The following is a 20,574-nucleotide window of genomic DNA, read 5'->3' on the forward strand; positions in this document are numbered from 1 at the left end:
TATTAGTATTCTGTGGCGAAAAGCCAGCCTCCGGCGGTGGCTGCCCTAGAGTGCTGAGTGTGCGTGTGGGAACAGACTGTTTGATCATCAGCCTGTCTACAGTAGTTGAATTCACATGTTCATTCATTTTTCCCTGAGCAGTTGTGAGTTCATGCACTCTTGTGAGTTTGTATATGTGCTCATTCACTTAATAACTGTGTGGATTCAGTCGATAAGGAAATCAGGACCCAGAGTTATAGAATTTGCTGGTTAATGGGTCAGGACTTTGCCCTTACAGAATTTTCTGTTTTTAGAGGGAAAAAAAAAATCAAAACCCAAAATTTAACTACTATTAAGCGCTTCCTTTTCCTCTTCCGGGGACGGTGCTCAGAGGCACTCAGGATGGTCCAGCGTTTGACATACCGCCTTAGGCTTTCCTACAACACAGCCTCTAACAAAACTAGGCTGTCTCGAACCCCTGGCAACAGGATTGTTTACCTCTACACCAAGAAGGTTGGGAAAGCTCCTAAATCCGCATGTGGCGTGTGCCCAGGCAGACTTCGAGGGGTTCGTGCTGTGCGACCCAAAGTCCTTATGAGATTGTCTAAGACGAAGAAGCACATCAGCAGGGCCTATGGTGGGTCCATGTGTGCCAAGTGTGTCCGTGACAGGATCAAGCGGGCTTTCCTTATTGAGGAGCAGAAAATCGTTGTGAAAGTGTTGAAGGCACAAGCACAGAGTCAGAAAGCAAAATAGATATGCAAATTTTTTAAGTAATAAAAATCAAGACTTGATCTAAAAAAAAAAAACAAAAACAAAAAAAACAAAAAAACTACTATTAAGCAAAGAAATGGAGACTAGAAAACGAGGGCAAGCTTCTCCACTTGTCCCTTTGAAGAAAACCATATTCATAGATACGTCTTACACGGCCAGGGCTTCTCCCTTCATTCTTTACTGCCTGCTTTCTTTGTGCTAGGCATAGGAGGTGACAGAATAAATGCTTCATAAAAGATGTTTCTCTTCTTCACACATGTCACAGTTTCCATGGGGGAATGAATCGTAGTAGATGTGACGTTTCAGAGTGATAGGCTGGCTCAGTTTGGTTTCCGTTGTTGTCACAAAACACTATGACCATAGCAAGTTGGGAGGAAAGGTTTTATTCAGCTTACATTTCCATATTGCTGTTCACCACCAAAGGAACTCAGGCAGGGCAGAAAGCTGGAGGCAGCACTTGATGCAGAGGCCATGGAAGAGTGCTGCTTACTGGCTTGCTTTACATGACTTGCTCAGTCTGTTTTCTTATAGAACCCAGGACTACCAGCCCAGGGAATGACACTACCTATAATGGGCTGGACCCTCCCACATTGATCATTAATTGAGAAAATGCCTTACAGCTGGATCTTATGGAAGCATCTCCTCAATTGAGGCTCCTTCTTCTGACTCCAGCTTGTGTCAAGTTGACATAAAACCATCCAATACATTGGGTTTGTTATTGGAAGCAGTGTCAAATCCTAGACATGTGTCAGAAAGCTGTTAAGACAGAGGTTCATTTGGTACATACCTCTAAACCAGAAGACTGAGGCAGGAGGATGGAAAGTTTGAGTCCAGACTGAGCTACATAATAAGCCCCTATGGAAAGAAGAATGTTGAGAGGAGACACTTGATACAAATCTGACATTGCCTGACCCCCTCCACTAGGGGGAGAAGCTGTTTCATGTCATTGTACTTGGCTGTGCTGTGGAGAGCCAGTCAGAAATGGAGATGGCAAGCGATTGTCCATGATTGGGTGGGACCATGCAGCGATGACACTGTTTTGGCGGCACCCATGTCCCCTTTATTAGCCCCTCATTTGTGCCATATAAGTGAGTCCAAGAAACTCACTGGCTTGCAAGGGAAAGGCACACTATAGGCTCCTTTCTCAAGCTGTGGTGCGTTAAATCATTATGTGAATCATAAACACAGGAGTTTGCAAGGTCTTTCCATAAATGGATTTTATGTGCTGCTGAGAAGGCTCAGTAGTTGAAGGTGCCTACTGCCAAGCCTCATAACCTGAGTTCCATCACCAGGATCTCCATATCCCATGGTGGAAGAGAAGCTGTGGTCTGGCCTCCATGTATGCACTGTGGCACACATGTGCCTCACGAACACAGCCAGCATGCCATGAAATGTACTGAACATTTTGTTTTAGTTCTAGGCACTGTTAGTAACGGCTGGCTCTGGAAAGGGCCTCAGCAGCTGAGAGCAGGTGGTGGTTTGACAGAGGACTGAGTTCAGTTCCTCCTGCTCTTGTCACGTGGCTCTCAACCACCTGTGACCCCAGGTCCAGGGGACCCAGCGCCCTCTTCTCAGGCACTGCATGCACGTGCAGAAACCCATCCCCACATGCACACATAGAAGTTTTTTTTTAAGGCATTTTTTTATTAGATATTTTCTTCATTTACATTAGATCAGTCTTTAAAGAGAAAAGGAGTTTGACATGATGAAAGCATTTAACAGTATTCAGACATGCAGTCTGAGTGTAAACGTATTTCACTCAGTTTTCCACTGAGGAAATACTGTAAAACAGCTTGTTGGAAGGGGAACAACTTTGTTGACACACACTTAGATATTTTATATCTTTGTTTTCCTTAGATATATAACATTTAAAATATTTTTATTTTATGTATATGAATGTTTGGAGGTCATGTATGTATGAATCACATGTGTGTCTAGTACCCAACAAGGCCAGAAAAGTGACCAGATCCCCTGGAAACAATTGTGACCTGCTATGTGAGTGCTAGAAATTTAGCTACTCGATGCTAAATTTAGCATCTCAGTGTTCCCAAACTAAACTTTTAAGTTAAAATTCTGTGTTTAAGTAAATGTTCCGAAGCCTTTAAAATATAAACCCAGGGGCTAGGGCGTTAGCTCGGTGTTTAACTACTTGCCATTAAAGCTGTAGGTCTGTAGTTTGGATCAGAACCGGCATAAATGCAAGGTATGTGTGATGACTCGCCTGTACGTCCAGCCTCGGAATGCAGAGATGGAGAGCCAGCTGACTAGCAGGACCACCTATGTTTGTGAGCTCTGCATTTGATTAAGAGACCTGCCACAAGGAAAGGTGGGACAGTGAAGGGCAGTTCCCAACGTCAACCTCTGGCCTCCGCATGCACATTCACGAGCATGCACACACACAGACACACGAATGAATGCACACACGCATGCACAAATGCAAAGCCAAGTGTTGGGCTCCATACCTGTAATCCCAGCCTTCATGCAGCTAAGGTAGGAGGGTCCATGAGTAGAAGCACATTGTAAGGTTTTAATAGATACACGTTTTGTTTACTATTACACAATCAACTACTCAAAAAGTGGTGGCTTATGAGAGTAGCAGATGCTTGTTTTATTCCTAAGCCAGGAAGTTGAATTTGTTGCTATAAGTTTGACAGCTTAATACAGTCTCCTTTTATGAGCTCACAGTTCTAACGTAAAAGTCCAGACAAGAATCCCTGCCCAGTCTCACAAAAACTGAGACCTTGGTGTAGGCCAGACTGTTGCCATCTGGCAGTGCTGGGAAGGAATCCTCTTCCAGGCAAGCTGGTGTTAGCAGCATAACTTGGCTCTTAGAGCCCATTTGCTTGCTACTTGTCAGTCAGGGGACCTCTCATCTTCTGTGGGCCACCTCCTCTTCAGAGTTGGCAATGAACTTCTCTGTTGTCTTAACTCCTTTGTAATAAAAATCTTTTTCATGAAGAGCCTGGTACCTTTAAACAGGTTCCCCAATTGTGTCATACCCACACTATCACTTGCTGTGACGTTCTTAATTATTGCCTCACAGCGGCCCCTGCATGAGCAGGAAACATTGCAGCCCTGGGAAGGCTTAGGGATTACTTCAAGATTTATCTATCACAAATCATCACAAATCATCAAGGACCATAAAATCTCACTCAGGTCCTGAAAATGATGCGCAGGTTTGCTCACAGGTACATTTTTTTCCTGATGTTGGTAAAGAGCAAGGTAAGCCCTTGTGCAGCCAAGACTCCGAATTCAAGGGCGGCTCCATAGCCAGTGGAGGGTGGCTGTTCTTGCCCCCTCAGCCTTGGCCAGGAGTCCTGCTCTTCTTGTAGGGACTGATGGTTACATTAGTGAGGACCTAGAGAACGAAGCACAATGCTTCCATACAGTAAAAGTGCTCGAAAAGTGGTACATCTTTCTTTTCTTATTTATTTTTGTTTTGTTTTGTTTTTCGAGACAGGGTTTCTCTGTGTAGCCCTGGCTGTCCTGGAACTCACTCTGTAGACCAGGGGAAAATGTTACATCTTAAGTATGCATTTTTGTTGCAGTTGTGTGATTTTGGTTTGTTAAGAGTGGTACAGAGTTTGCTATTATGAGGAACCCACAAGTAAGAATAAAAATTTCCTTTCATGACTTTAATTTTTTTATTGGTGATTCACTGTTCTATGTATCTACTTTTTATGGTAAGCACTGCAACTCTTAAGCTAGAGTGGGACTTAAGTGACTCTGCAGTGTGCCCATTTGATACCTTTTAGTAATTAACTGCGCTAGGCTGAGCGTGTACGAGGAGTGACGTCATCGCACTGCCTGAGGTTACTTCTGGCTCCGCCCCTCAGTTATTAGTGGTCTGTGTAGCTGGGAAGAGTGGCGGGACCCGAGTGCAGCACATTTCCTCCGTTTCTTCTTGTTAGGCGAAGCTGGAGGAGTGCCTGAGGCAGCTGAAGGAGGAGAGAGTGAGTCGCCTCAAGGCCGACAAGCGCGTCAGCGAGGTAAGGAGGCTTGCTCTCCTGTTCTGTACTTAGAGACTTTAAAATACCTGGAAGTGATAAGGCATAGTGTATTGTGCACCTTTCATTCATTCATTTAGTGTCATTGGACATGTTCGAAAAAGTGTATTGTAAAAAATGTAAGAAAAAGCTTGCCCCTCCCCCTGGCTTTTGACTGCCATGTTTGAAGTGTATTAGGCTTCTACTGTGTATGTAATGTAAATGGTGGTGAGACTGTCTTCTCACAGTGAATTAGGAAAGCAGATACTCTAGAAAGCCTAAGAGGATGGGCCTTGTGGTGCATGGCTGTCAGCCAGTGCTCAGGTGGCTAAGTCTAGGAGACTATGCCTGGCCAGAAGTCTAAGGTAATGGCAAGTGGCTAAGAATGCCATGGGAGCTAGAAGTCTATACTGTGAGCACTGACAAGTTTTACAGTAGTGCTTTTTCACATAACTACACAGTAAATGTGAAAAAGAGTGCTCAAAGTGTATATATCATAACAAGTATCGAGCACTGGAAGACATAAGCCAAATGTATGTTATTTAAACCTTGCCTTTCTGGGAAATGCCAGGGTTGGGTTCATGTGTTGCCTGAGAAGAGAGCAAGAAGCTACAGAGAATAGACAACGTTGAGAGTGGGCACTAAGCATCAAGGCTTTAACATAAGCACAACATACTCCAGGGCCTGCAAGGTGAGGGACTTGCTGCCAAGCCCAGCCACCTGAGTCGGCTCCCTGGCCATACATGATGGAAGGAGAGAACTGACTTCCACATGCATGCTGTGGCACATGCCTGTGCATGAACACGTATACATACATATATGGTTTTAAAAAGTTGGCATGTTGACATCAATCCTTAATAGATTAAGTATAGTAGGGTTATGATTTTGCTTAGATCAGAGTGTTTTCTAATATTAAATGAACCTTAGGTGGTAAATCTCTGCTGCACAATGGTCCAATGTGAATCTAAGCAGTTAGGGATGTGTTCTTTGGAAAAATCATCAGTTAAACAATAGCTGTATTTTCATCTACTTGTTATATAGGAAATTTCGCTAAGTGTCTCCAGTGAAGATCATTATGTGTTATAGTTAATGTCTTCATTGATGAAAATTAGATTAGTTAATTAAATGGCTTAAAAATGTAATACATTACTTAGATTTTTAAATGTTTTAGTTTAGGTACTGAAAACTTTTCTTTAGGTGATTGTGAGGAAATCACACCATGCATTCTCTACTTTCTTTTGTAGCTGGAACATGAAAATGCCCAGCTAAGAAATATAAATTTCTCCCTGTCTGAAGCCCTTCATGCACAGTCGTTGACAAACATGATCCTGGACGATGAAGGAGTCTTGGGCAGCATCGAGAATTCTTTTCAGAAGTTCCACGCGTTTTTGGATCTCCTTAAAGATGCTGGGTATATCTGGAGGGTGGGCACTCTTTCTCCAGTGGCTTTAATTGTAGCCTGCTGAGGAGCTCGACATTTTTTAGCTTCCACAAGACATTTATCGTGATTATCAACAGTATGTTTGATCTGCTTTTCAGTGGCGAATTCCTTTTAAAAGAAATGCAGAGTGGTAAACCTGCCTTGTTAGGAAGCCCACCATAAAAGGTAGCATAAAGAGTGCTTGGGGGTCTTGGTAAAGACCAGTTAATGCCACTGGGCATGTGAATTGTACACAGTTTTGTCTGCTATAAATCTATCCCGTAACATGTTTTTAAAAAAGACTAAAGTTAAAAGTTTAAGATCATTTTATTGAAAATATTTAAGAATATACAGGAGATTTCTTACCTTTTATTCATCCTGCTTATTAAATAAGTTTTGAGTTAAATTCTTCTGACCCCTAGGCTTCAGGATGTAGTTGATGTCCACAGGTACTGTAGACACAGGAGTAGGTCAGGGTTCTCACCTAAGAACCATAGTGTCAGAAGGAGATGCCAGTCAGGCATGGTGGCACACTCCTGTAGCACAGCACGGGAGTGGTAGAAGGAGGAGCAGGAGTTCAAAGTCACCCCTTAACTACATAAAAATTTTGAGTCTTGCTTAGGCTACCTGAGTCTCAAATTCAAAGAAAAAAAGATGCTGTCTTAGTCAGGGTTTCTATTCCTGCACAACCATCATGACCAAGAAGCAAGTTGGGGAGGAAAGGGTTTATTCGGCTTACACTTCCATGCTGCTGTTCATCACCAAAGGAAGTCAGGACTGAAACTCAAGCAGGTCAGGGAGCAGGAGCTGATGCAGAGGCCATGGAGGGATGTTCTTTACTGGCTTGCCTCCCCTGGCTTGCTCAGCCTGCTCTCTTATAGAAACAAGACTACCAGCCCAGGGATGGTCCCACCCACAAGGGGCCTTTCCCCCTTGATCACTAATTGAGAAAATGCCTTACAGTTGGATCTCATGGAGGCATTTCCTCAACTGAAGCTCCTTTCTCTGTGATAACTCCAGCTGTGTCAAGTTGACACAAAAATAGCCAGTACAGATGCTAAGAGAAGAGTTGAATGAGGTTGATGAGGCAGGGTTTGAGGTGAGTGAGTAGTGGCTAGGAGGGAAGCTGAGGAGAGAGGTCAGATGTATGGAGATGGCAGAGGTTGAAGCTGTTAGAATAGTATTTAAAAGTAAGCTGTGATGGCTGCTATGGAAAGTTAGGTGATGTGTAATGTATCCCTGAGAGGAGCTGGGTACTAAGAGGATGGGATGATGTGGTCCAGAGCTCACAGAGCAGGGTGGAAAGGTGGCAGTTAGGAACAGGCTGGTTCCGAAGTAGGCGTCGGCTTCTAAGAGTTTTAGATCTTGAGCCGGGCGGTGATGGCACACGCCTTTAATCCCAGCACTCGGGAGGCAGAGGCAGGCGGATTTCTGAGTTTAAGGCCAGCCTGGTCTACAAAGTGAGTTCCAGGACAGCCAGGGCTACACAGAGAAACCCTGTCTCGAAAAACCAAAAAAAAAAAATAAATAAAATGAGCTTTAGATCTTGGTGTTCATGTATATACCTCTTTCATGCTTGTAGGCGTGGGTGAACTTAAGTTGTCCCCAAGTGAGTGCCTTTTCCTCCTCCCTCCTGTCCGCAGGCTTGGACAGCTTGCCACTATGGCTGGCATAGATCAGTCAGATTTCCACCTGTTAGGTCGTCCGCAGATGAATTCCACGGTTAATACACCTGTACAAGAACAGAAGGCACTTGAAGATGAAACTCTGGATCCGAAACAGACTGCCACTGGACAAATGCAGGACAGCCGAGTGAGTGGACCTCTCAGACCTTGGTTCAAGCCCTGAGCGAGGAGCTCCCCAAGTCGGAGAAAGGAATGGTGGTCTATCTCTGGAAGAGCTAAGTTTGTACCTGTTTCCAGAAGCTGCATCATTGTCCGTAAGAAAACGGGGCTAGGCATGATGATGCACACACCTTGATCCCAGCGCCTGGGAGGCAGGGACAGGCAGGTCTCTGTGAGCTTGAGGCTAATCTGGTCTGCATAATGAATTCCAGACCAGTCAAGACTACATAGTGAGACCTTAAGAAAGAAAGAAAAGAAAAGAAAAAAGTGGAAGTTCTTTTTTTTTTTGATAATTTATACTTGAAATAAGCAATCTTCAATGAAGAAAGAAAGCGTAAAGAGATAATCAGAATTTAATTTTTTTAAACTGCTATTGTATGCAGTCAGCTTACAATGAAGGGACACTAATGAAGGTCCAAGTACTAGTGCAGAGAATGTTTGAGACCAGTAATCTAGACAGACTAGCATGCTTACAGCCTCCAGTTAGTGGATGGAGGAGGTTGGCTGGCACAGGAACCCTCTCCCACCTCTTCCCCCCCCCCCCAAATATTTTTTCTTCTGCCTCACCAAGACCCAGCAGCCAGTCTAAGACTTGTCTGAGGAGCTGCTGGCTTGAGAGCTCAGTCATGTCACACCTTGGATACTTCACATACACAGAGAGGCTAGGAATTAGGAATAGAAATTTCTTAGAAATAGTTTTGGTTTTTTAATGTGGAAAATTGAAGCTAATTATAGAGAACAAAAAATGCTAAAAATATACAGCTAACTCTGGGCATATATATAATTTTGAGTTGCCAATCACATGGCATCGTATAATTTAGAAAATGTATGACTATAGAATCCTCTGAGTGGTGAACTGACTGCTTAGTAAGGTCACAGTTCCAAGGCTGGAGAGATGGCCTGACTGTTGAGAGAGCTATAGCTCTTGTAAGGATTGAGTAGAGTCCCTAGCTCCCATGTTGGGTGGCTCGCAACCACCTGTAACTATAGCTCCATGGGATCCTATGCCTCTTCTAGCCTCTACAGTCATGTACACATCACACACGTGCACACACACACACACACACACACACCCCTCCCTAACTAAAAATAATAAAAGTCAACAGGAAAAAAAAAAATCACAGTTCTACAGTGAGGTTTTCACCTCTGTAGTGGCTCGCTTTGTTCTCAAGCTTCATTGTTTTCCTTGTAGTTCCAGAAGATTACCAGTGATGCTCTGAGCCCTTTACTTCTGAACACCGTCCAGGATCCGGCTTCTGCACCAGAGGCAGTGGGAGCGTCTAGAGACCACCTGGGAGTTGTAGGCCTGGAGCAGCAGGAGGGATCTGCAGCGGGATTCATTGCTAAAACAGGCTCTCCTTTAGCAGGTGGCATTTCTGGAGGCAGGAGTCAAAGAGAAGAGGAGGTGTTGTCTAAACACAGCAGGTCCTCTTCAGAGAAGGGGAGCATGGCAAGTGAGCCCTCCAGAAGGCCGTCTGCTGAGAGACACCCCAGAAAGGACCTGCTGTCCGACACTGACTCTCCTGGGAACTCCGAAAGCAAAGGACCTGGGGATAGAAGGTCTCTGCTTAATGAGCCAATTAAAAGTGAATCTTTGAAAAAATGCATTTCTATCAAGAAAGAAAACAGAATAGTGACTGTCTCATCTAAGACTATCAAAAGTAAACCCAACCCTCTAGAACATTCTGAAAGTGATACTCTTGGATCTGATTTTGAACTTCAGGACCGCGTCCATTCGTCAGCACACCTGACCTGACATAGGTCTAACCTTTTGAAATTATGATTTTTGCCTTCAAATTTTAATAAATTTTCTTATGTTTTTATTATATTGAGTGATAAATTAAAATACAGGGCTAGAAATACTATAGGGCAATTTTTCTATACTTAGTTTAAAATCTTGGTTTTCCTTTTCACATAATTTATTTGGCACATATTTGTGGAAAGTCTAATTCATAAACATTTGTGGGTGTGGTGGCTTCCAGCAAACAGGGAAGCAAAGCTTCTACCCTGGAGGAAGTGCTACTGTGTGGAGGAGACAGAACAGTAAAGCAGAGGGTGGGACTGAGTCCCTGGAAGGCTGCAGCCTTCGGTCACGTGTAGAAGGAGCAGTCACTCCAGAAAGCCATCGGCTTGTCCTAGTAACTACCCAGAGCAGCAGACCTCTTTCTAGGTCCTTAACTACGACTAAGTTTACAACAGCTTTGATTAAGGTTTAGTAGGCCATTTTATAAATGAATTTAAGAAAATAGTATGTGAATGGCCCAAACCTGCTTAGAAATAGGTGGTACTGTTAAAGTTCTGGCTGGATCCAGAGTGCTGAATCATTTAGTTACCCCGTTTCCCTGATAGAAACAGGACAGCTCAAGGACGATGCCAGAGAAAAGCCATTGGACACTGGCAGTTCATGAGCAGGGCTGTCAGAGGCACATCTGTCCCTTACCCCAGCTGGGCAGAATATGTAAGAGCATGAACTAACCCTAGACTAATTATCCCTACCTGGCAAAACACAGATAAACCCTGGACCACAACCAGATTGGCATGGAGCTGAGGTGTGAGGAAAGCTGGTGGTGTCAGGACCTCGTATAGACAGCCCTGCCTGATGGTAAAGGAGGCTGTGAGTTCATTAATCACCGATTATCACAGGGGAAACTGCCCAGGATGTAGTATAGTCTCCACCCTTTAACAGAAGGGAAGCCATATAAGCAAATGGCTTTACCATATTATATCTCTATAGTGGTGATGCTGAGGATCTAGTCATAAAGGAAGGAGGCCATCTAAAGAGAATAAAGGTTGTGTCTATCTAACAACCTCATATCCTCAGTAAAGTTAAACTGGTTAGATTCTGGTGACTAAGGACCTGAAGAGAAGGCAGTGTCTAAGACACAGAGCATCGTATGTGGGCGTACAGAACCTCGAGTGCTGTGTTTGGAAAACTTTGGGCACGGTGTTAGCCTATTAGAGACATACAGGTAGTGGTCAGGGAGACCACAGGAGCTCTTACAGTCTGTGCTGCGTTGGGGTAGAAAAAGTGAACAGAAAGCCAAATTACATGTGTAGGTTTCATTTTTATTTATTTTTTTATTTTTTTGGTTTTTTGAGACAGGGTTTCTCTGTGTAGTCTTGGCTGTCCTGGAACTCACTTTGTAGACCAGGCTGGCCTCGAACTCAGAAATCCACCTGCCTCTGCCTCCCGAGTGCTGGGATTAAAGGTGTGTGCCACCACGCCCGGCTTCATTTTTATTTTTAACTTTTCAGTGCTTGGAATTTCAGGATTGAACTGAGGCCTCACATGTGTGCAAAGGCTTACCTTTTAGATCCTTAGCCTTGCTGTGGAAGCAGTGCGAGTTTTCCCTATATTTCTTTAATCCTGAGTGCTGGGATTAAATACATGTGCCTCTCTGTCTCCATGTGGTTTTGTCTTGATTTATTTTTACTGGGTTTTTGTTGTTGTTATTTTATTGTGTGTGTGTTTTTTTTTAATTTTTGATTTTGGGTTTTTTGGGTGTGTGTGTGTGTGTGTGTGTGTGTGTACAAGCGTACTATGGAGTGGAGCCAGCACCTTGCGTGGTAGCTACTGAGCTGTATCTTGCAGAACCTGTTCCCCTCCTACCCCTCCCCCTGCTGGGAGTATAAGTATATTCCAGCATGCCTTTCATTTGTTTTTGTTTTTCAGTTTTGTTTGCTGAAAAAAGAGAAATTCTAGACATATTTATTTTTATTATATGTTTGAATGTTTTGCATCCATGTGTGTTACGTTCATGCCTGGTGCCCACAAAGGTCAGAAGACGCCAGTGCCCCCACTGACACAGGAGCTCCAATAGCTGTGAGCCGCCACATGGGAACTGGAAACTGAACCCAGGTCCCGTCCCCCGCAAGTGTCCTTAACTTCTGAGCTACTGGTTCAGCTTCCTTAGTTGTGTTTTGAAACTGTCTCCGTGTGTATCCCTGACTGTCCCTGACTTTGGGACAGTTCCTCCTGCCTTTTGAGTGCTAGGAATACAGGCACAAGCTACCATGCCTAGCCTTGGTTTTTGTTTTCCATATTGATAATATTTAGTGGAGTAGTATTCAATGACAAAACATAGTAATTTAAAACTTTTACTTTGTATGTGGTGTTGGTGGTGGTATGTGCATGCATGGCTGCGTAAATTTGTGTGTGTGTGTGTGTGTGCGCGCGTGCGCGCATGCACGCGACGCGTATGTGTGTGTCTTGGGATGCTCCTGTGCCATGGTGTGTGTGTGGCAGTCAGAACAACTCTGGAGTCTGTTCGTGTTCATCTTTACATGCGTTCCAGGGATCAAGCATAAGTTGTCACAGTTGCACAGTAAATGCCTTTCCCTGGTGAGCAATCTCATCTGCCCTGGAAGAATTGTAAAACATCTGTATGTATAGATGCTTTAAAACAGAAATTGTCAGGAGCTGAAGAGATGGCTCAGTGGTTAAGAGCACTTTGTACCCTTGTGATGGTTCATAGCCACCTAACTCCAGTTCCAGGGTAATTGATGCCCCTTTCTGGCCTTTGAGGTCACAAGACACCCGTGTGGTACACAGAAATACATGCAGGCAAAAAACCATCAGCCCACTTTTTTTTTTTTTGATTGTCATCATAGAGGACAGATTCTCAGGTCTCTCCACTTTGAGCCTGTCTGCTCACTAATGGTGGTATACAATTAATCATTTTTACATATTTTTAAAGCTGACCCTTTCTGATGTTGTTTCTCTGACTTAATACTAGTGTCAGAATTTCTGGTAATGACCTCAAAATCCTTAGGGGTCTAGTCTGTATCATCTGCTCATTCTGTTTTTATGAAATGAGGGGCAGGGTGTGTCATGTAGCCCAACATGACCTCGAACTTGCTTTCTACAGGCTGAAATTGAACTCATGGTTGTCCCCCAAGTCTCTACTTCCCAAGTTCAGTTCCATTTTAAAGAGCAGAAACCGGGGAGCCTGGAGGAGCTCACAGGGGAGGCACCTGTTCATCTCCCCCTTTCCTCCAGCTCTGTCTTGGGTGAAGCAGCAGCCATAGGGTGTTCGCCCACTTTCCACAGGACCCGATTCTGCCATTCTGTCGGCCTGCCCTATGTCCCTGCTATGCCCAGCCCAGCTGCAGCCTCTTGCAGTTTTCTAGTTGTTCTCCTTCTCTTTCCTTCTCTTTCCCTATACTTTTCCCTTGGTTTTACGTGGACCTGAAATAATTTTATTAGGTCTTACTATTCCTGAAGCTAAGGCTGAGGTCGCCCACCTTCCTTTGAGATTGACTCTGCTCTCTGAAGTAGGACCTAAATCCAAGCATTAACAACATGATTTATAATTGTACTTCAGTTTTGCTTGAGTGGTTCACAACCTGTGTGTAGAGGCATGCAGGTGATTTAAAGGGAGGGAGACACACAATAAAGGCAGGAACACCAGACTTTTTTCTTCTTTTCTTTATTCTTCCTTCATATATCACATTCCGACTGCAGTGCCTCTTCCCCCTTTCCTCAAATTCCCCCTTCATCCCCTCTTCCCAAGATCCACTCCTTTCAGAAAAGGGTACAACTCCCAGGATATCAAGCGAACATGGCATATCAAGTTACAATAAGACTAGGCACAAGCCCTCATATCAGGGAGGTCCAAAAAGCAGGCAAAAGAAACAGCTCCGGTTTCTACTGTTCAGAGTCCCACAAGAGCACCAAGCTATACAACCATAACATGGAGAGGACCTAGGTCAGCCCCTGATTATCATTCAGTCTCTGAACCCCTATGAGCCTTGGCTAGTTGATTATGTGGGCCATTTTCTTGGAACACCAGGAATTAAGCTCCCTCCCTGAAGGAGGACCTGCCCCGCTCCACTATCCCCACTTGGCTGCTCCTGTCTTTAAAACATCTGTTTCCTGTGATTAAGGAGCTCAGGTTAAACAGTTAAAAGCAAGGTTTCCAACCAAACTTGCTAGTTCTGCCTGCTGTGAGCCACAGACCTCATAGTGAAAGGAAAAGTAGAGAGGGGGATTTTCTAGCCTTAGGAAAGGAAAGAACGTTATTTTCTTACCTCCTGGATAGCTCAGCTAGATGTTACTGATGGTCAGAAACCAGTCTGGGTGTTTGCAAGTTCTTGTCCTCTTTTTCAAGAATAAAACAAATAAAATGGATGAAAGCATACATAGTCTGCAAATAGGTCCAAATAGATTACAAGAAAGCCACAGGAGTGAAGGTTCTTCCAGGACACTCACACACAGGAGGGAAGATAGACAAGGGCCCCAGTTACTGTTTGGAGCTTTCTTTCATGGGGCTAAAGAAGGGACAAGTTTGGTTATCAGGAATGTAGTCTGGGTGATTCTCTTACTTTGATTGACAGCCTTTGTTCACTCATCTATCCCTTCCCATAATTCGTCTCCTTTTAACCATATACGCCGCCCTCAATTATTCACAGACATAAGATGGCAATCCCTAAAAGTTCACTTGGAGACATAGTTTTCTCATACTCAGTTCTAGCTGAGTCGGCCCTCATACCCTGGACCAGGATGTATTAGGAGTAAGTTTGAATTGGAGCTCTCCAAGACTAGGCTGGCAAGATGGCTCACTGAATAGAGGCACTTGACACCAAACCCAGTGACCTGATTCAAGCCCTGGAACCCACACAATGGGAGGAAAGAACCCCTGCACATTGTCCTCTGATCGCATGTGCTGTGCCATGTTCACTTGCTAACGAAAGAGGGATTGAAGACATGGCTCAGACCACCTGCTGCTCTTGTAGAAGGACCTGGGTCAAGTTTCCAGCACCCACGTAACAGCCTTCTGTAACTCCAGTTCCAGGGTTTCTGACACCTTCCAGCCTTTGGGAACATGCCAGGTATGTGGTGCACATATATACAGGCACGCAAAACACTCAGCAAATCTTGAAAGCAGTAAACCAACTCTTGGAAGTGTGCCAGGTTTGTTGGCCATTAAGGAGAGGGAGGAACTGTCTCCATTGTTTGGAGTGGGTGGGTGTGCAGCTCACTGCAGAAGCAACACTACCTTGCAGACAGGTTTCCAGGCTCCTTACTCAGGGTTTGGTGTGAATGGATAGTGCGTTCAGGTGAGGCTCTCAGGTGCCACATGCATTATTAATAGACTGCTGTGTGCCCAACCCAAACCAAGTCCCAACTTATGAAACTTAAGCTGCCTGCCTAAAAGTGCCCACACTATGTGTCTTTTGTTTGTTTGTTTGTTTGTTTTGTTTTGTTTGTTTTTGTTTTTGTTTTTTGAGACAGGGTTTCTCTGTATAGCCCTGGCTGTCCTGGAACTCACTTTGTAGACCAGGCTGGCCTTGAACTCAGAAATCTGCCTGCCTCTGCCTCCCGAGTGCTGGGATTAAAGGCGTGTGCCACCGTGCCCGGCACACTATGTGTCTTAGTCAGGGTTTCTATTGCTGTAATAAAACACCACATTCAAAAGGCAAGTTGGGGAGGAAAGGGTTACACTTCCACATTGCTGTTCATCACTAAAGGAAGTCAGGACAGGACAGGAAGGCAGGGCAGGAACCTGAAGACCTGAGTTTAGAGGCTGTGGAGGGGTGCTACTTACTGTCTTACTCCTTGTGGCTTGTTCAGCCTGATTTCTTTTTTTTTTTTTTCAATATTTTTTATTACGTATTTTCCTCAATTACATTTCCAATGCTATCCCAAAAGTCCCCATACCCTCCTTCCCCCCCACTCCCCTACCCACCCACTCTCACTTTTTGGCCCTGGCGTTCCCCTGTACTGGGGCATATAAAGTTTGCATGTCCAATGGGCCTCTCTTTCCAGTGATGGCCGATTAGGCCATCTTTTGATACATATGCAGCTAGAGTCATGAGCTCCGGGGTACTGGTTAGTTCATAATGTTGTTGCACCTATAGGGTTGCAGATTCCTTTAGCTCCTTGGATACTTTCTCTAGCTCCTCCATTAGAGGCCCTGTGATCCATTCAATAGCTGACTGTGAGCATCCACTTATGTGTTTGCTAGGCCCCGGCTTAGTCTCACAAGAGACAGCTATATCAGGGTTCTTTCAGCAAACTCTTGCTAGTGAATGCAATGGTGTCATCGTTTGGAAGCTGATTATGGGATAGATCCCTGGATATGGCAGTCTCTAGATGGTCCATCCTTTTGTCTCAGCTCCAAACTTTGTCTCTGTAACTCCTTCCATGGGTGTTTTGTTCCCAATTCTAAGAAGGGACAAAGTGTCCACACTTTGTTCTTCGTTCTTCTTCAGTTCCATGTGTTTTGCAAATTGTATCTTATATCTTGGGTATCCTAAGTTTCTGGGCTAATATCCACTTGTCAGTGAGTACATATCGTTTGAGTTCTTTTGTGATTGTGTTACCTCACTCAGGATGATGCCCTCCAGGTCCAACCATTTGCCTAGGAATTTCATAAATTTATTCTTTTTAATAGCTGAGTAGTACTCCATTGTGTACCACATTTTCTGTATCCATTCCTCTGTGGAGGAGCATCTGGGTTCTTTCCAGCTTCTGGCTATTATAAATAAGGCTGCTATGAACATAGTGGAGCATGTGTCCTTCTTACCAGTTGGAACATCTTCTGGATATATGCCCAGGGGAGGTATTGCGGGATCCTCTGGTAGTACTATGTCCAATTTTCTGATGAACCGCCAGGCTGATTTCCAGAGTGGTTGTACAAGCTTGCAATCCCACAGCCTGATTTCTTATAGCACCCAGGACCTCCAGTCCAGAGATGGCACCACCCATAATGGGCTGGGCCCTTCACTATGAATCACTAATTAAGAACATGCTTTACAGTTGGATCTCATGGAGACGTTTCGGCTTTGCTGCTTGTCAGTGTCAAATCCTAGGCATGGGACAGAAAGCTGTTAGGACACAGGCATTTCAAATGTTCATCTAATACATACCTCTAAACCAGGAGGCTGAAGCAGGAGGACGGAGAGTTTGAGGCTAGACTGAATGAACTGCATAATGAGTCACCGTGGGAGTCCCAGGGATTGAACTCAGGCCATCAAGCTTGGCAGCAAGTGCCTTAACTTTCTTAGCCATCTTTCCCCCTTATTTAAAAAAACATACTTTTGTTACACTTATTTAATATATTATTGTGTGCATGGCTGTGAAGAGATTTTTAACACAGATCTTTAAATACCAGGACTATGGGGAGGTCATTCAGGAAGGAGGGGAGACAGCTAAGAACATGGATGTAGGCTTCTCAAAGGAGAGACCCTGGATTGTTTGGGGAGGGAGGCTGGCAGTGAATTGTTCCATGTCCTGACTGAGATGGCTGGCAGCATGCATCCACTTATGATTGTTAAAATGGACAGAATTGTATACCACAGAACTAGTTTTACTGTATAACAATTTCAAAACTTACAGTGAGATCTCTCTTACCATTCACTTGATTAAGATAAGGGAATCAGGTGTTAGGGTGGGCCTGCTATGCCTGCAGCCCCAGTGCTGGGAGCTGAGGTGGGAGGGGCAAACGCAACTTAGAAAATTCAAGAAGGGAAGGTGCTGTAATATACCCTAGATGTTTTGTATCTATCCTAACATGAAGCTTAATCTTTTTGGAAAACTCATGGAACCTTGTAAAAGTGATTTTAGGAGCCAAGGAAAAATATATGTAAATTGCAAATATCCTAAAAAGCAAATATTGTTTGGGGGGAAAAAAAACCTAATAAAAATCTAATCCTTTTTAAACCAATATAAAATAAACTAAAGTGAAATCCAAAAATCCTATAGCTAACCTCTTTTTGTGCCATTTAATAAAAGCAGCCAACAAAAGGCCTAACTACCTGGAAACGTTTATGTGAGCTAAATTTATTTAAAAGGAGTCACATGTGTACCTTTGGATATTCGGACTTTGATCTCTGTCTGTTTCCCGTTAGTTTCCTTCTCTTGCCTTATTGCTCCAGTTCGTGCCTCCAGCATTACACTGAAGAAGAGTGGGGCCGGTGCCCAGCCTTGTCTCATCACTGATTTTAATGGGATTGCGTTGAGGTTTTCCCAGTTTAACAAGACGCTGGCTGTGGGTTTGTCGTACCCAGCCTGTATGACATCAGGATCTTTCCTCCAGTCCTCTCTTTAGAGCTTTCACCATGAAAGAACATTGGATTTTTGTCAAATTTTATTTGTTTGTTTTCTGAGTCTGTTTGTGGCCTCCCTTCCCCCAGCCTGGAACCTGCTTGCTCAAGGGTGGAGCTACCGGCTCATTCGTCCTGTCACGCCTACCTACTGCTGGAACCTGCCTTTGCTGCCTGGAGGCACACATGTGTTCGTCCTGCTACTGGACCCTGAGTTACTTGGCGGGAAGTTGGGTTCCCTCCCCCTTCCTTTATAACTGGGTGTCTGAAAATAGTAAAATTGAGCCTTGATCAGAACTTGTTGTCTTGGCTCCATTGTTTCTTCCGCCCCGTCTAGATTCCTCTCTTTTCAGCCTGAACTGCCATTCTCAGTTGAACCGTTCGTGTTGTGGACTGCGGGCAGGCCGCAACATCTGTTAAGATGATAGTGTGATTTTTTTTTTCCTTTAACTCCCTCTATATGACTTATTTCATTTAGGGACATCCATGTGTTGAACCATCCCTGCATTTCTGGGATAAAAGCTAACATGATCATGGTGGATGATCTTAGCATGTGCCTGCATTTAGTTTGCTAGTATTTTATTGAGTCTGGGTTGTTGTTGTTGGAGTGTTGTTTTTGAGAGTTGGTTTTTTGTTTGTTTGTTTGTTTGTTTTTTTGGTTTTTTGAGACAGGGTTTCTCTGTGTAGCCCTGGGTGTCCTGGAACTCTGTAGAACAGGCTGGCTTCGAACTCAGAAATCCACCTGCCTCTGCCTCCCAAGTGCTGGGATTAAAGGCGTGCACCACCACCACCTGGCTTTTTTTTTTTCTTTTTTTTTTGGAGGAGTGTATTTTTATTGGAGTAAAACTGGCTTCATAGAATGAGCTGGGGGGAGGGGTGCTTCCATTTTGTTTATTTTTGAATAATTTAAGAAGGATTGTCTTTAGATATTTCAAAGTCTGTCACATTTTGCTATGAATCTCTCTGGGTCTGGGCTTTTTTAGTCAGATGATTTTGTTTTGTTTTGTTTTCTGAGACAGGGTTTCTCTATGTAGCCCTGACTGTCCTGGAACTCACTCTGTAGACTAGGCTGGCCTTGAACTCAGAAATCCACCTACCACCTTCTCCCAAGTGCTGGGATTAAAGGCATGTGCCACCACTGCCCCGCAGGGAAAAAAAAAATTTTTTTTAAATTACTATTTCAATCTCCTCAGATGTTGCGGGTCTATTTAGGTTGTTTATCTCTTCTTGGTTTAATTCTCATGATTTGGATGACTCTAGAAATCCATCCAAGTATTCCAACGTAATGGGATGTAGTCTTTAAAAATATTCCGTGCTCGCTTCGGCAGCCCATATACTAAAATTGGAACAATACAGAGAAGATTAGCATGGCCCCTGCGCAAGGATGACATGCAAATTCGTGAAGCGTTCCATATTTTTATATAGCTCTCTCTTGTGAAACTATGCAGGGGCCTAGCAAACACAGAAGTGGATGCTCACAGTCAGCTATTGGATGTATCACAGGGCCCCCAATGGAGGAGCTAGAGAAAGTACCCAAGGAGCTAAAGGGATCTGCAACGCTATAGTTGGAACAACATGATGAACTAACCAGTACCCCGGAGCTCTTGTCTCTAGCTGCATATGTATCGAAAGATGGCCTAGTCGGCCATTACTGGAAAGAGAGGCCCATTGGACTTGCAAACTTTATATGCCCCAATACAGGGGAATGCCAGAGCCAAAAAGTGGGAATGGGTGGGTTGGGAAGTGTGGGGGGGGGGTAATGGGGGACTTTTGGGATAGCATTGGAAATGTAATTGAGGAAAATACGTAATAAAAATAAAAAATAATAAAAAAAAATATTCCCTGGGGAAGATACCCAGAGGTCCGCTTGCTGGGTGGCCCACAGCAAGAGCCGCCACAATGTGCAAGGAAATGGTGAAGAGCTAGAGATGCAGAGTGGCTTGCTTGAGCCTTATGAAGAAAGGTGGAACTGGAGACGGGAGGGTAGAGAGGAACAGCCTGATGTGAGTAGCCTGCCTTGCCACCAGAGGCCGTAGTCAAGTCGTGGCCCATGCTGCTGCTGTCGGTCATGTCTGGTGTCTGCCATAGTCAAGTCTGTAACCATGCAGCAGCAGGGGTCTGGGTCGATGTCCGTGGCCGAAAGTAGTGCCATGCAGACATCCCTGATCCCGGCTGCAGCCTGGGACCATGTTGATGTCTAAGGGCTGTATAGAGCTGGCCCCGTCCTTGCTGGCTGTAGCACTCAGGAGAGCCCCTGCACCACACCTGGGCAGCACAGTAGAGCTGGCCCCGGTGGCAGGGAGCACAGGCAAGCCAGCCTGAGGCTGTGAAGGCGACAGAGCTGGCCCCGCCTCTCAGCTGCCGAGGCGTGACACGCGGAAGGGAGAGATGCCTTCCCCCACTTTTGCCACCTGCCTCAGGCCCTGTACCTTGCCGGAACAGATAGAGCAGGCGCTGGTTGAGAGAACTCGAGTGAGTCGCTGGAGGGCAGGAGAGCTGGAGAGCTGGCTCCGCCCCTTGCTGG

General features: G+C 44.6%; 1 protein-coding gene, 1 non-coding gene and 1 pseudogene across 3 annotated transcripts in view; all 3 read left to right on the forward strand.

The window, feature by feature from the left end:
- The window catches only part of Cep78 (centrosomal protein 78), a 28,888-nt gene extending 19,061 nt beyond the window's left edge, over positions 1-9,827 (forward strand). The window contains exons 12-15 of one of the 2 annotated variants that reach the window (XM_021151625.2): positions 4,665-4,742; positions 5,984-6,150; positions 7,803-7,971; positions 9,196-9,827. In XM_021151625.2, the coding sequence (XP_021007284.1) occupies positions 4,665-4,742; positions 5,984-6,150; positions 7,803-7,971; positions 9,196-9,759 (978 nt within the window). In that variant the 3' untranslated portion in view covers positions 9,760-9,827. The remainder of the gene's footprint in view (positions 1-4,664; positions 4,743-5,983; positions 6,151-7,802; positions 7,972-9,195) is intronic. The other variant, XM_085833887.1, reaches the window with a different exon arrangement.
- LOC110285447 (large ribosomal subunit protein eL34 pseudogene) lies at positions 333-796 on the forward strand (annotated as a pseudogene).
- A 9,535-nt stretch (positions 9,828-19,362) lies between the features above and the next one.
- On the forward strand, positions 19,363-19,469 carry LOC115030019 (U6 spliceosomal RNA). Its single transcript, XR_003835612.1, has one exon. It is a non-coding gene; the product is annotated as a U6 spliceosomal RNA (small nuclear RNA).
- Positions 19,470-20,574: the final 1,105 nt, after the last annotated feature.

Source organism: Mus caroli, unplaced genomic scaffold (genome assembly GCF_978045245.1).
Source record: "Mus caroli unplaced genomic scaffold, Mus_caroli_1 scaffold_20, whole genome shotgun sequence".
In the NCBI taxonomy this organism is placed as follows: domain Eukaryota; kingdom Metazoa; phylum Chordata; class Mammalia; order Rodentia; family Muridae; genus Mus; species Mus caroli.